The sequence below is a fragment of the Lactuca serriola genome, chromosome 5 (assembly GCF_051521515.1).
Source record: "Lactuca serriola cultivar US96UC23 chromosome 5, Lser_US96UC23_V15, whole genome shotgun sequence".
Lineage (NCBI taxonomy): Eukaryota > Viridiplantae > Streptophyta > Magnoliopsida > Asterales > Asteraceae > Lactuca > Lactuca serriola.
The window spans coordinates 194,252,607-194,268,321 of record NC_136412.1 but is presented as its reverse complement, the minus strand read 5'-3'; the positions used below and the strand labels follow the sequence as shown (position 1 = coordinate 194,268,321).

The following is a 15,715-nucleotide window of genomic DNA, read 5'->3' as shown; positions in this document are numbered from 1 at the left end:
ATAGGATGTGAGCTTAAAGAAGAATCAGTTATTCGACTATCTTTTCAATCTTAATTATATACGACTCGTATACCCGAGATGGCGATCGTTGAACCAAGTATGGATTCTAAAATGAACTTCAGGACGGAGAACTGACCAAGACTACGAGTAATCTCATCCTCATGTGAACAAACTTAGAACCCAGTAAGACTTCTGTAAACAGATTTCCCTTCAGTCTAAACACCTACGGAGATACAAGAACAATCCGGACAACTTAGCGAACTACACGGAAATAGAATTGGAAGACCAGGCTTCTCACCCTGGAGAACTTTGGTCATATTCTTCCAGAGATCGACGGATTGCATCATATGTACCTCGGCTATCGAGGACTCCGTCAAGATTTTCCATTAGAAATCGTTGTCTCTGCCTCGCATAGATGAAGCGGTTGATCAAACGCAAGGAAAGAATTACTTTCAGAAATGGACCTGTGATCCGAATATCACCAGTTTGAGTGTGAGGGAAGGATGTCTCGAAGACTACCTTCCGAACTCGATGCGGACACTTCGAGTCCGTAGTGATACCCCTTGGATAGGACCAATACGCCCGAAGCATTCATGAGTTTAATGAATAGAGTCCGTCTTTCTTACTTGGATCAGTTCGTCATTCTCCATGTAACGAATTACTTATCTACCCTCGTAGTAAGAAGGAACCCATTGAAACATTACCCTCGGAGGAATTTTCGCGAAGTTCTCTAAGCAAGAGTTTTGAAATTGAAAAGTCAGATTCCTAAGACACACCATTAGTGATGTGGTAATTTTGAGTACTATTTCAATTTATCAAAACCGTTGAGAATTTGTCGACACCAGAGACGCCGACAGGAATTCGCCAAATTCTAGGTCTTACAGACCTACTGTCATAGTTCATCCAGAACTCCTCGCAAATCAGAGAAACCTTTATGACTTTGACCCAGCAGGGGGTGGCCCTTGACTGGGAAGATAAACAAGAAAAAGAAACCTTGGAGATTCCAAGTGAGAGACCAAGTTCTTTAAGAAAACTCACTCTGGGAATCACTTAATGCGCTTTGTAAAGTGTGGAAAGCTAAATCCAAGATAGTTAGGACCTCCGAGATTCTTACCAGAATCGATCCTATATCTCACAGACTAAACCTACTCCACGAACTCAGTAACGTACATTTTACTCTTCGCGTCTCGATCTTGAAACCCTACCTTTCCGTTAGGACTCTCGTAAGCCCACTCGACGAGATCGAGATTAACGAGATCCTCGCCTTCGTATTAGAACCGTAGTGACCCTCGACCGAGTGGTCAAGCGAACGAAGCAGCGCCGCCTCCTTATAGTGAAGGTTCGTTGGGATACCAACCGAGGACCCGATTTCACTTAGGAGCGCGAGAACCAATCGATTAGGAAGTTTCCCACCTCTCAACTCGATCATTAATACCTACTTCCTTACCTAAATTCTAATTTCGGGACGAAATTCCCTTTAACAGGGGGATGATGTGACAACCCAGAATTTTCATTCGGTCAAACCCTAAAAGTCAATCACTTCATATTATAAGTCAAGTTCACTTTTACTTGTTTTTGGAAAAAATAAAGTTCGTTTGAGTATATTAATATTATTTTTAACCGAACGGGTGAAAGAAAGTGTCGTCTCGGGTTTTGAATTTAAAAAAAACCGCAAACATCTCGCGTCTTAGAAGTTCCCGGCTAAACTATTTTGTTTGGGTCGAAAAATCATCCCAAAAATCCGTAAACTCATGCTTATCCATGAGTTTACTCCCCAAGTCTAGCCATTTGTGTTTACTCCCCAAATACCCAAAAGAGTAAACTCCAAAATATCCTTTCAAGTATCATCCTTGATTTTGTTCTAGATCTTCAAACTAGTAAGTGTTCTAACCATTTCAAGTTGGTTTAATACTTAATCTAGTGTTTGTGCATCTATTCATCCATTCATTTTTGTGTTTTGATTAGTTTTTCCAAAACACCAAGAACACACACTAGTGTTCTTGGACTTAAAGTTCATTTCAAGCTTCCACAATGTAAGTACTTCTATCCTAGAGTCATTTAAAGCTAGCTATACATGTTTATACCAAGGAAAAGTACCAAGAACACCAAGTTAAAGGTGTTCACGGTTTTAGGAGGTCCCAAAACCGTAAACACCAAGTTTAGGGCCAAAATGGTGTGTTAAGGTGCCTAGATGCTTCACAATGCCTTAGGAACTTGTCTAGATTCATACTTGAAGAGTTTATCACACAAAAAGCACCAAAACTTTCCATTTTTATGTGTTTACGGTTTGGGGACGTCCCAAAACCGTAAACACCCCAAAAAGTGTGTAAATGTCCCATAAATGTCCCATGGTTGTTCCTTATGCCTAGAATCTAACCTAGACTAGTGCCATGATTGAGCTAAGGACTTGAAAACCCCCAAATACCAAACTTGTGAGTTTAAGGTAGTAAACTCATGGAGAAATGGTCCTTAGACCGTAAACTCCATTTAGGAGTGTTTTGATGCCACACAACACTCCTAAGGCTTAAACATGAAGTAGGAATGTTTGGAATAGCTTAGAAGACTTCAAAACAGCAAATGGTCAAAAGGTTAGGAGTTTACGGCCGTAAACTCAAGAGCTTACGACCGTAAACTCATGGGGTGTTGGTCTTTAGGGAGTAAACTCATTTTAGAAGTGTTCCTTGAACCCCGATCACACTAGCCTTTCCCTACAACACTTAGATGCACTCCTTAGCACTTATAACACTTATACAAAGTGTTTGTCATGTCCTAGAGTGTATTGACTTGTTTATTAGTTGTTTAAAGACTAATTGTTTATATACATATGTCCTCATATGTAATTAGGATCTTTGTGCGTGTCTAAGTCTTCACTTGACACCAAGCACTTATCCGACACTTCCATCCGATCCACTCGCAACAGGTGAGTTAATACCCCTTAATCAATGTTTTAAATGTTTTTAAATACTTTATGGGGGGGATACAAGTAGAATCATGCTACTTATTATATCAATCACATGTGATTAATAAGGAGCATTCAAATGATTGGCTACTCATTAGCCGTTTTACCAAACAGTTTCCTTCAAATGCTTTTCATAAACACTTATTATGTTTAAAACTCCTTATTAAACTGTACATTTTACTCTGTATGTTTCATTCAAACTCATTTACAATTGTGTTTCAAACAAATGCTTCTTTATACTTAAACTGTTTTATCAAACCCATGCCTTTAAACCGTTTTATAGATTGACATCAAGTCGATCTTTTCTTAGATAATAATTATGTTCAAAGGTTTTACAAAACTTATTTTATGCTTTTATATTATCAATTGCATGCCTATATATGTAAGATATATAAGAAATGTTTAAAAGACTTAGGAAGGCTATCCACCCTATTTCCTTTTCGCGCTTGAGATGTGGTCTGGTGGGACATCAGGTATCCGTCCGAAGGTTGTTTAAATACTAGTTATATATCATATGTACATATATAGTCATAAAGGTCCTTCCAGTTCATCCAATGCCCTTGGGTAGCAAGGGTATACATCCATGTTCATGCGTATCAGTTACATTACTAGTAAGCTACCATATGGGTAGTTTAGGAAGATACTAGAACTATTACTAGAACGCGATATCATACAATGAGTCAGTTCATTCATGAGTCAATACTTGCTAGATAAAGAGAACACACATTACAGCTAGTACACACAGTACGTTACTATACATGCTAGATAGAGAGAGAACACATGTTACAGCTAGTACACGCAGAACATTACAGTACCTTTACATAGATACACCTACATGAGTACATTTACATGAATACGTTTACATACATACGCTTACATGACTACATTTACATAGATACATTTACATGAGTACACTTACACAAATTACTAGTACATTTTATATGTATAGATTATGTTATATAATCCTCATTCTTATCTTTACCTTGTGATTCAATCACATAATCAGCGAGATAGATTGGATTTAATATCCTAGTACCAAAGGATACGTTGCGGGATTAACCATTCCTAGAATCTCTGTTAGCTACAGAGGTAAAAGCACATCCACGGATGTCAACAGTTGATACCATTACAGGTATACTTTAAGGGACTAACTATTCCTATACCCAGCTGTTAGCAACAGAGGTAAATGTACATCTACGGATGTCTTCAGTTAACATTGTTAGTTACCCTAGTATCAAAGGGTAATACTAAGGCTACATTCAGAACAGTCGGGTCTTGGTAGAAGGCTACATTCAGAACAGTCGGGTCTTGGTAGAAGGCTACATTCAGAACAGTCGGGTCTTGGTAGTAGGCTACATTCAGAGCAGTTAGGTCTTGGTAGAAGGCTACGTTCCGAGCAGTTAGGTCTTGGTAGAAGGCTACATTCAGAACAGTTAGGTCTTGGTAGAAGACTCCCTTTTATAGTAGTAGGAATCATAGGGATTTCTAGGGTTTTTCAAACGTTTACATTTGTTCTACAAAACATTTTCAATACTTACAGTTCATATACATTTTCAATACTTACAGTTCATATACATACAAATACTTACATACAAATTAAGACACTAAAATGCTTATGATCTCACCAGCTTTAAAGCTGATACTCTCTTTCAAAATAACTTGTATCCTCAGGTCAACGATAGACAGGTACCGATGCAAGGTTTAGAGAAGATGGAGCTCGATCAAGACTCATCTTTCATTTTGTTTATACTTTAGTGTCTTTTATAATTTGACAGAACACTTGTATTAAAATTATATTATTAATGCAATGGATGATGTTGTTGCTTGTTTACTACTTTTCATTGTTGTGATATTGTACATGACGTCCTCTGCCCCAGAACGTTTCCGCCGTTCTTGGTTTTGGGGTGTGACAGAAACTAAGATAACGAGTAAAATAGATGACGAAATCAGATAGTTGGCATGAGATAAATCTAATTCCCTTTAGTATCCAAGTTAAAGAATGACATTATAGAAGACTTATTTTCTTAGCATGAGCTTTAATGAAGATTAGAACTCTTGAAATCTTAGGGATTATCATGAAAGAGTCTTTAGTCATTACTTATGTATTATGACATTTTCATACTCGTGTAACTTCTACATGGTTTTGATGATCTTTATAACCCCCATTTTGGACATAATTGCATACTTGCATGTTAGTACCAATGATAAAATATGGGGTGTTACATGAAAAACACACCAAATTTATTGCTCATCATCTCATATCAACTTTCGCTTACCATTAAAAAATCGATTTCAGCAAAAACTATCACATTCTCAAAATCAACATCCCATTATCATCTTGACTCATCCCATCCTCTCTTCTAATTGTTTTTTAGTGCATATCAGATACGGTAAGAGGAGATGATGACGAAGCTTTTGACCAAATCTACATTGTCAAGTGTAGTAAGATCAGATCAGGATCCATGTTGTCAAGTGGTTTTCAGACAAACCCATGTCGTTAAGGCTTTTGGGTTGGGGTTGCCAAAGAAGGAGGCTAAACGGTAAGGAGGAGCGGTGGATATGTGTAACGACGGTAGTCTACTGGTTTCCCGACCAAGACTAACATAAATAAGAGGAGGTCGTGGTTCTAGGTGATGATGAGAGAAGAGAGAGTGAGAGAAAAAGAATGGGATTACAGTTTTGTTTCAGAAATCAAATTAGGTAGGGTGGGGGTCGGGATTATGGTGGACCCATTTTAGTTTAAAATTTTTAAATAATTAAGAAATAATAAATAAATTAAAAGATAAATAGTTAAGGACAATATAATCATTTAATATTTAAAAGGGACAAAAAATCATAACAAAAACCAAAACACAAGAGCAGCCTATTAAAAAAGATATTAACAAGCAATTTACCACAAACCACAAGGATGATTCATGTAATATATTATTACTTGTATAATTGAAATTATTTGTTGAAATTTAAATCCAACAATTGGCATGATCGTTTTATATCAAGTGCTTAGTCCCGTGTGTTTTAATTATTTTACTATTACTTTTGATTATTTGCAATATGATATTTGCATACTTCGTGTTTGTGAATTATGATTTTTTTTTCATTTGATTATACTGTTTTTCTTTCAATAATTGGTATCATAATTGTTATTGATGCTTGCTTACAAGTTTGATTGCTTATATTATTGTTGGTGCATAATTGATTGATTCTTTAAATCTCAATGTTTGGTTCAAATGATAGCAAACTGCAAATTACATAGATATCGAAATCCGAAATGGCCCCATTTCGGAATTGATGATCATTCCATGATATACATAAAACTTGAGTAATTAACATTAACTCTAAATAGTAAATAATCATGTAGTGATATTTGTGAACATCCCTAACATTATTGAGCATTTTCTAATAAACAATTGTGGATTTTCAACTTAGCTCCAATCCCCTTCGAGCCTATCAGAAAAAGTAGCAGAACTATCGAAATCAATTTGAACTTAACCTAAGATCTTCAAAACTCAGCCCGTTTGTAACCTCGTCATCAAATCGAAGTGGTCCAACTTAGTGATTTGAAGGTCCTTTCCGTTTGTTTACCTTTCACAAGTGATGTCAACTTTTCATCATCCAACAACCTAATATTCCCAAAAGCTATCCTTTTTACAAATAAAATGAATTATATTAATATTATTCCTAAATACTTTTAGTGTCAATCATACGAATACTTGACATGTGTTTTTATAGTTACGTATCAAACAAGTAAGACTACAAAACAATTGAGGCAAAATGGATCTTATTCTATTCCTGAAGAGAGACGTTGCTCACTTTAAAACTATAAACGAGATTTTTTTTTTGGAGTATTAATGTTCCTAGAATAGATTCAATTCATACACATGATGGGAGCATTTGGTGAGACAAACAATAATAATTGTTGTTTTATTTACATCATACACATTCATCATTCAATGTAGGACAAACAGAATATAACATTTGTTGTTTTGTCTTGAATAAAAAATTAGTCATAGTTTACAGAGATTATAGTAAATTTTTCTACACAGAAGAAAAGACAAATTAGATAGTGTTTGATATCAATGGAATTTATCTCATAAGAAAAAGTTTGCAACATTTTGTTACACATAACAAAACAAAAACAAAAAAAAATGTGTTAAGTTTAACATACAATAGATTGTGATGGTTATGAATGGAATAAAATTTGCAATTATTTCTCCCACCAAAAAAAGTGGGAGAAAAGTATAATTCCATTAATTTTTGTATTATAGTATCCTACTTTCACTTCTTTCTGTTACATCATTATACTTCTAATATTTTTCTACTTTGAAATCGGATCTGGGATGGCTTTAATTTCGCCTCCACCATTAGAAGATTCGTAAATTACCAACTGTTTCTGGGAATAAGCACAAGAAAGGGTATTTTCGTCATTTGTGCTAGTTGAACTATCCAATCAATTTGAACTTGACCTAAAATCTTCGGAATTGAGCATGTTTGCAACCTCATCATTAAATTAAATCATAATAATATAATAGAGAGTGACTAAAAGGCCTTGTTATAAGCATAGTGGTCCAAGTGATTTCTAGGCCCTTTCCGTTGGTTTGCCTTTGACAAGTGATGTCAAATTCAAGACATGTACTTTTTGGACCACATTCTTTAACCTTCATTGCTATTATATTCAAACTTTTCATTATCCAACAACTTAGTATTCCCAAAAGTTATCCATTTTACAAATAAAATGAATTATATTAATATAATTCCTAAAATACTTTTATTTTCGATGATACGCATACTTGACATGTGTTTCCATAGTTACGTATCAAACAAGACTATAAAACAATTGTCACAAAATGGATCTAATTCTATTCCTAAAGAGGCGTTACTCACTTTCAAACTATAAACCGAAATTGTTTAGAGGATTTGAGATTTCTAGAATAGATCCAATCATAGACAAAATGGAACTTATTCGATGGGATGAAACTTAACAAACTTTATACTGCTATTGTAAATGATGAGGATCACAAGTGCATTCACATATTTTGTATAGACAGAGAGACCAAGAACAAGTCAATGATACACTTATTTTAATACAAAAAAATAACAAATATTTTATTTGCATTATTCACATTCACCATTCGATGCATGTCAAACGTAGTACGAACATAAATGGCGTCATAGCTTGCAAGATTATACCAAATTTTTCCATAAGAAAAGACAACAAATTGTGCCTTATATTAATGAGATTTATATCATGGGACAAAGTTTGCAACATTTTGTTACACATGACAAAACAAAACAAATTGTATTGAGTTTATCGTACTATAGATTGTGATTGTTATCAATATTACAAACATTGCAAATTTTTCTCTTATCAATAGATTGTGTTTGTTATCAATATTACAAAAGACACGAACACCCTTCTCATCCTGATAATCGAAAATAACCCTAGAAAGCTTGTACGAGTCTATCCCATGAAACAAACACAACATTACAAAACCACCCAAGAACAACCAAACTATATACAAGACTAGTAACAACACACACAACTAAACCATCTTATAGTACTAAATTAGTAATTATATACTTGCCAATATTAGGGTTCTTTCCCATACACAATTCCCAAAACAACAATCACCATGGCATCCTCCTTTCCCAACCCTAAAAAAGAACCTGCTTTCGGAGCTCAAAGTTCACAAAAAAAAAAAAAAAAGTTGATAATTGTGTGGAATTTAATTCTAATATTCGTTTCTTTCTAATTACTAAAAGTCTAAAACCTACATACGTCTAAACATCAAGTCGAAATTGTGTATCCGATTTCGTGGTGCACTCCTTGCCTTCTTTACAAGCGGATATGGAAGCAAATCTGCTGATACTACACGTGAAGGACGTTTTCTTACATAATTCTCCTGTAATGGTTTTGGAATCTGAAATGAAAACTGTGATATTGTAACCCCTTGTTCCATGTACTCCGGATGTTTAAACAAAAACCTGTTTTATAGAAACAAATTAGGAACCGATTTAAGTTCCAACATGTGATGAAATATTAAGATAATTGTGTGCAGAATTTACTTTTCTATATCAGGTATTGAACGCAGTGTAACACCTGTTGGGGATGTATAATATCTGATTACCATAAAAAAAAATAGCAACCGAAGTTAGATTCTTAAATGTTTATCATATAGAGTAGGAAGAAAACTTTAAGGACACGTACACATCAGCAAACTTTGTGCTTCCTTCACCTCTGATTCTCAACTCCCTCTGCCACCCTGGCGGAGGCTGAGCAATGTTGGGCTTGTCAATAGCCCAAAGTCTGCTTCCATCTTGCTCAATATCAGCAGGATCATTACATGACACATCAGCACGCCACTCATGAGCATTTTCACACACGAAGGGCTTTTTGGTAATATGTTCCCGGATTTCTTGATATTTCTCAAGACTTGGGATAAGTCTCCATTTAAAACAGTTGGCACATTGAGCAGTGAAAGCACCTATGGACGGTAATACCCTTTGAAATGATTGAGGTTTATATGAAATTGGATCTGGGATTACTTCAATTTCGCCTCCATTAGAAGGTTCGTAAATTACTAACTGTTTTTGGGAATCAGCACAAGAAAGGGTATTTTCGTCATTTGTGCTGCTGCAGTCGGAGGATGACACGTCTATAACATTTTCTCTTGGGATAGTAGAACAAGGCTTCATTGAAGTAGATATGAAATTTTCCCTGTTGCATGAAGAATAATTATCAAAATATGCTTTTTGAATTTTGATACATTTGTTTCTGTGATTAATTTTCAAAAGATTTGAGCTTTAGTTTTGTTTATGTGATGAATTTGCTAATTGATGAATATTGAGAATGTTGTTCTTAGAGTACAAGGGTAAAATGGTCATTTAGTCTCAATCAAACAGGATTTATAGGGATAAAAGAAACTTTACTCATAACATCATCTCAAACTTGACTCTAGTTTTAATTCTTCTCCAAAATTATGATAAAACTACTTGTAAATATGATAAATCCAATTCATCTTTCAACTGTAAACCTAAAGAATCTAAAACTTCATATATAACTGATCCTTTAGGATGAAATTGATCTTCAACTGTAAACTTATAACTCTTTCCATTCAATTGAACAACACTATGTCCTGGAGATTTTATCACTTGATTCTTTTTCATCAATCTTCTAATCTCAATAACTCCATTCCAATTAAACACTGATGCATAAATATTTGCCATTTCCACATAAGGAGCTGCAGCCTGAGGCTCCATTTTAAAAAGATTACAAGCTGCCAGCTCACCAATCTCCACATTTTTATAAATTTTACAAGCACTAAGCAATGAAGACCAAATCCCAACATCCGGATTCATTGGCATCTTTTGAATCAAATCCAAAGCTTCATTTAACATTCCACTACGTCCTAAAAGATCAATCATACATGAATAATGATCTAATCCTGGATCGATTTTATACACTTTAGTCATAAGATCATAAATCTCCCACCCCTTTTTTACATATCCTCCATGATTACACGCTTGAAGAACAGCAAGAAACGTTATGTGGTTTGGCTTTATTCCCAATTCCAACATACGAGAAAAATGCATCAAAGATTCTTGAAATTCACCATTTAAAGCAAAACCAGAAATCATTGAAGTCCATGAAACAATGGTTCTTTCTTGCATTGTGGAAAAGATTTCATGGGCTTCTTTTATGCTTCCACATTTTGCGTACATGTCTATCAAAGCATTCAACACCATTAAATTAGTTTTCAGTTTGTTTAAATTTGCATAGTTTTCAACCCATCTTCCGATTTCAAGTGATCCAGTTTCTCCACAACCAGATATGATATTGAGTATTGTAACTAAATCGGGTTTTACACCAGTTGCTTCCATGGAGTGAAATAAGGTCAAAGATTCATCAAGATTGCCTTTTTCAGCATACCCACCAATCATAGCAGTCCATGAAACACAAGTTTTATCCTTTATGCTATCAAATATATGTCTTGCAGTATTAAGATCACCCAATTTGGAGTACATAGAAATTAGGGTGTTTTTTATTGATATGTTTGAGTCAAAACCCATTTTGATTCCATGGCAATGGATCAACTTACCATGAATAAGTGATTCATTTCTGTCTATTGAAGAAAGTAAGTTAAGATTTGTACTTAAGTCTGGCTTGAACCCTTCAAAAAGCATGTTTTTATAGAGACTAATCGCTTTTAAAGATTTCTTGAAATAAGCAAATCCTGATATTAAACAGTTCCATGAAATGATTGTAATGAAGCTTGAATCGATCCCATGGAAGACCTTTTCGGCTGAGGGTAAGTCTCTAAGTTTGGAATAAGAGGAAACCCAAGTGTTTGATACTGAAACATCTTCTTCTACCCCAATTTGAATCCCAAAAGAATGGATAGCCTTCATAAGCCAAACATCTTCTCGATTTCTAATCGATTGTGATATCCCAATCACTGTGACTGAATCTGGATGAATTCTTTCAACTCTCATTTGCTTAAAGAGTGGCATAACTTGATCAACAACACCCAATTGAGCAAACCCTAAAAGCAATACGTTCCAAGAAGCGATGTCCCTCTTGGGCATTTTATCAAACACTTGGTGGGCAATGTTTAAGTGGTTACATTTTATATACATGTCCATTGTTGCTGTTTGTACATATACATCAGAAGAAAACGGGGATTTTATGATTTGGGAATGAATGATTTTCGAGTAGCAGATGTTATTGAGTTTCCCGCATGCTTTTGCGATGATTGGGAAGGTTAAATGGTTGGGTTGTAGGCCCTTTTGCATCATTTGGTGGAAAAAGAAAAGGGCGTTTTGAAATTGAGCTTGGTTTACAGCTTCTCGAATGGCGTGGTTCCATTGACTAACCGTTGAGAGGCCTAAAATTTGGTGGGAGATCGAAGAAAGTGTCGTCTTTATCATAATATTGAAAATCAATTCTTTCTGCAAATTCAAATTTAGAAAGAATAAAACTAACAATCCATTCTGTTTTACATTATTTTAAAGATAGATGTTTATCCCGATACAAGACTTATCCCAAAGGAAAGTAACGATAAATACTTATATTAATAGTTTCCTTAGTAATTATTATATTATTATATAAATAAATATTAATAATCTGAAGTAGTTCGAACTAAATCCTTGGATGAAACTCTGAGGATTATAATAGATCTAAATCGGCGTCTCAAGAATGGAAATACCCTAAATGCAAAATCACTAACCCTATCTGATAATGCACAAAAAACTAGATCAAACATCCATTTTACAAATGCTCAAAAACCTATGATAGAATAAGAAAACAAGAATCACATAACGCCAAAACCCCACGAATGAAAGATCATACACTAAAATAAACAATGATCTTTACAAAAAAATATATGCCAACTAAGTCAAACGATTCACAAATTTGCATTTCTATAACAAAAAGAGGAGATCAAGAGTGAACTCACAAACGTCATTGAAATAAAAGGGAAAGGAAAAAGAATCTCGGGAGATATTTTGCATGAGTACACATGTATAGATCAAAATTTTCAACAATGTAAAAGTTAAAAGAATCCTACTTGAACCAACATTAAACTCTCATAAATACACAATCCAACACCAAAATGCTATTAAACATTCTAAATAGGCCCATAAATGAAGTCTAAACGTAGAAGAAGAAGAAGAAGAAGAAGAAGAAGAAGAAGATTCATAACATAAACGACATTGAACAGGAATTTCCTTATTCAGGTACTTTGATAGAAAAATTGGTACGGAAACAGCAAACTAGCCTGTATTAAAGCGAAACAAGTATTTGTTGTGTAGTAAAGAGATTACTTACAACGAAAGATCCGAGCAGAGGATTGAAGCCTTCGATAAATCAGACTATGAGGATGATGATGGATTAATTCGTATATATATATATATATATATATATATATATATATATATATATATATATATATATATATATATATATATATATATATAGAGAGAGAGAGAGAGAGAGAGAGAGAGAGAGAGAGAGAGACATGGAGATTGCATTGGGGTTTTGATATCGCTTCTCTCGGAAAAAGAGACGCAAGCAGAATTATGAACATAAGAAACCGGATTTACTAGGAGTTACGATTTTGTTCATATATGGATATGGATTATGGAATATATTTTATTCTTTATTTGTATAATAATATATTTTAATTTTATTCATAAAAGGCTCATATTTTTTTAAATAGTCTATATGAAATAACGTAAATTTCTTTTATTCAAAACAAAAACATAAATATGTTACTATAAAAAAATATATACCATCAACATTGATGTTATCAAATGTAAACATGTTGCAATTTCACATCACTCGCCGTTTTTTTATGTCATCAAATACATAATTCTTTGGTTCAAAAAAATTATAAAAAATAGTTTTTTCAGTAAGAATGACTCCAATTTCTTCAAAGACATGAATAAGTATGTAAATATAACTAGGTCTGGCAATCGTGTCGTGTTCGGGTTGGCGTGTCGCGGGTTGGCGGGTTGGCGTGTCAAAATATGTCAACCCAAACACAACCCATTTAAATATACAGGTCATGGGTTGGCGGGTTTGGAACATAAACCCATATATGACCCACCAACCCATTTATTTAAATGGGTTCACAAGTTGGCGGGTTCATGGGTCCGAATTTTACATATATTTAAGTGTTAAACATCCAAATGAAAATTAAAAACATTCATAGAAACATGTTACAAACTTAGCCTTATAGGTTACGGCTTATGACATTAGACCATTCACCATAAGTCATAATGTCAAAACAGTCAAATGGTTTATGAATAAATGATATATTTTTGTAATACTTATTAAATATTAATACTTGATACATAAATACATTTAAAAATAAAATAATTTTTTTTATTAAGAATATAAACGGGTTGGCGGGTCAACCCGTTTATTTTTTGAGAAACTCATATATGATCCGTTTAATAAACGGTTTGGCGGGTTGGTGGGTTGAAAAACTCAACCCAAACCCATTTATTTCGTGTCGTGTCGCGGGTCATGTCGCGTGTCGTGTCGAGAATTGCCAGCCCTAAATATAACAAATATCAACTAAGAACAACTTGAACTTTCATATACACCTCCTTGAACTACTTCCTCATATACACTTTAGCTTCCAAGTAAACTCCTCAGGTGTTTCTCTTACTTGTACTTCTCAGCTTATCCTCATACTCTTCTCATCAAATTTACTTTAAGACAAAACTTCAAAAATGGTCCCTATGGTTTTCAAAAATATCAAGTTTAGTCCCTAAGTTCAAAAAACCTCACAGATGGTCACTGTGGTTTCAAAACTTTTAATGTTTAGTCCTTCCGTCTAACACCGTCAGTTTTCTACGGTTAAGTGAGGGGTATTTTCGTCATTTCAATACCCAGGGACCATTTATGAGGTTTTCTATTTTTTTTTTTGAAAAAAAAAAGAAAAAAATGAAATTTAAAAGGGTCCCACCCTCTCTCTCTCTCTCTCTCTCTCTCTCTTTCTTTCTCTCTCTCTCTCTCTCAATGGCTTTTCCCCCAAAAATTATGTCAACAAAAATTAAATAAACATTGGAAATTTTCAATGGAATCAAAAACCAGATGAACGATTTGAATTAACAATCGTTCCCTCCATATTTTTCTGGTCTTTAAAGAAACTCAAACTCCACATCCAAATTGGCAATGTAGAAGGAACTGCAGGCTTGCATCTGATTTCTGAGGTCCGCAAACATCTCTGTCAAATCTCCAACTCTCAAGTTTGAGATCCAATGGTTGATCATGCATTTTTCCCTCTGATTTCTCCAATCTAAAATACGTAATTGTTCGGATCTGTTTGGACAACAAGCTTCAAGAATATCTCCAGCCTTTTATGGTTTGCGGATTTCATGAACAAAACCCACCACATCACCATTGTGTTTCACTCCTCTGATTTCGCCTTTAGTTTACACCATCTGGAAGATAAAAACCTCTACTTGTTATCAATTTGGTTGGATAAAATAACTGATAAAACTATAGTTTGGTACACCTATGGAGGCACCCCAACACCAGTTAGATCAAAAGTGAAGCTCACCTCCATCACAATATTTTAGTAACGAGAAGATAACTAGAAACAACAAGTGGGTAATTTTTGTCGATCCCATGGAGGGCACCACCAGTGATTGATTTAATTCGAAGAAGGAAATCGGAGGCGGAGGCGGCGATTGGTGACTCTCGTCGCCGAGAGTGGTGGTGAGAGGAAGGCTGCTCCGGTGGCTTCTTTTTTCAATTTCAATTTTTTCTTTTTTTTCAAAAAAAAATAGAAAACCTCATAAATGGTCCCTAGGTATTGAAATGACGAAAATGCCCCTCACTTAACGGTAGAAAACTAACGGTGTTAGACGGAAGGACTAAACATTAAAAGTTTTGAAACCACAAGGACCATCGGTGAGGTTTTTTGAACTTAGGGACTAAACTTGATATTTTCGAAAACCATAGGGACCATTTTTGAAGTTTTGTCTTACTTTAATCACAAACCTGCCTCTTCAAGTTTCAACCTTTCATATCTGTCCCTCGACAAATCTGCACCAAACAAGTAGCACCCATACTATTTTGGGTAATTAAGATGGTAAACATTATTTATAAAAGTATATATAAATAGTGAAATAATTTTATTTTATTATTAAAGTATTTAATGCACATGTTATAATCTAATGTTTTAAGGTGTCCTTAGAGCAGTGGTGGACGTAGACTGTTTTATTAGGGGTGTCCCTCGTCTTTCA

The 15,715-nt window shown here is 34.5% G+C and overlaps 2 protein-coding genes across 2 annotated transcripts; both read right to left on the bottom strand.

The window, feature by feature from the left end:
- Positions 1 to 8,297: 8,297 nt before the first annotated feature.
- On the bottom strand, positions 8,298 to 9,652 carry LOC145053437 (methyl-CpG-binding domain-containing protein 2-like). The gene is made up of 3 exons (XM_079001484.1): positions 9,165 to 9,652; positions 9,023 to 9,076; positions 8,298 to 8,941 (listed from the first exon to the last, which is right to left on the bottom strand). Exons 1-3 carry the CDS (start codon positions 9,650 to 9,652, stop codon positions 8,728 to 8,730), a joined length of 756 nt encoding a protein of 251 aa, XP_078857610.1. The 3' UTR covers positions 8,298 to 8,727.
- Positions 9,653 to 9,934: 282 nt separating this feature from the next.
- Positions 9,935 to 12,862, bottom strand: LOC145053436 (Tetratricopeptide repeat (TPR)-like superfamily protein). The gene is made up of 2 exons (XM_079001483.1): positions 12,783 to 12,862; positions 9,935 to 11,905 (listed from the first exon to the last, which is right to left on the bottom strand). Exon 2 carries the CDS (start codon positions 11,882 to 11,884, stop codon positions 9,935 to 9,937), a length of 1,950 nt encoding a protein of 649 aa, XP_078857609.1. The 5' UTR covers positions 11,885 to 11,905; positions 12,783 to 12,862.
- Positions 12,863 to 15,715: the final 2,853 nt, after the last annotated feature.

What these genes read in the sequence shown, in the direction of transcription:
- LOC145053436 (XM_079001483.1), bottom strand. Translation starts at nt 11,884, where the DNA reads ATGATAAAGACGACACTTTCTTCGATCTCCCACCAAATTTTAGGCCTC.
- LOC145053437 (XM_079001484.1), bottom strand. Translation starts at nt 9,652, where the DNA reads ATGAAGCCTTGTTCTACTATCCCAAGAGAAAATGTTATAGACGTGTCA. An exon ending in AGCACAAAGTTTGCTGATGT is followed by an intron (nt 9,077 to 9,164) that starts GTACGTGTCCTT and finishes TATGGTAATCAG; the next exon opens with ATATTATACATCCCCAACAG. An exon ending in TCAATACCTGATATAGAAAA is followed by an intron (nt 8,942 to 9,022) that starts GTAAATTCTGCA and finishes TCTATAAAACAG; the next exon opens with GTTTTTGTTTAAACATCCGG.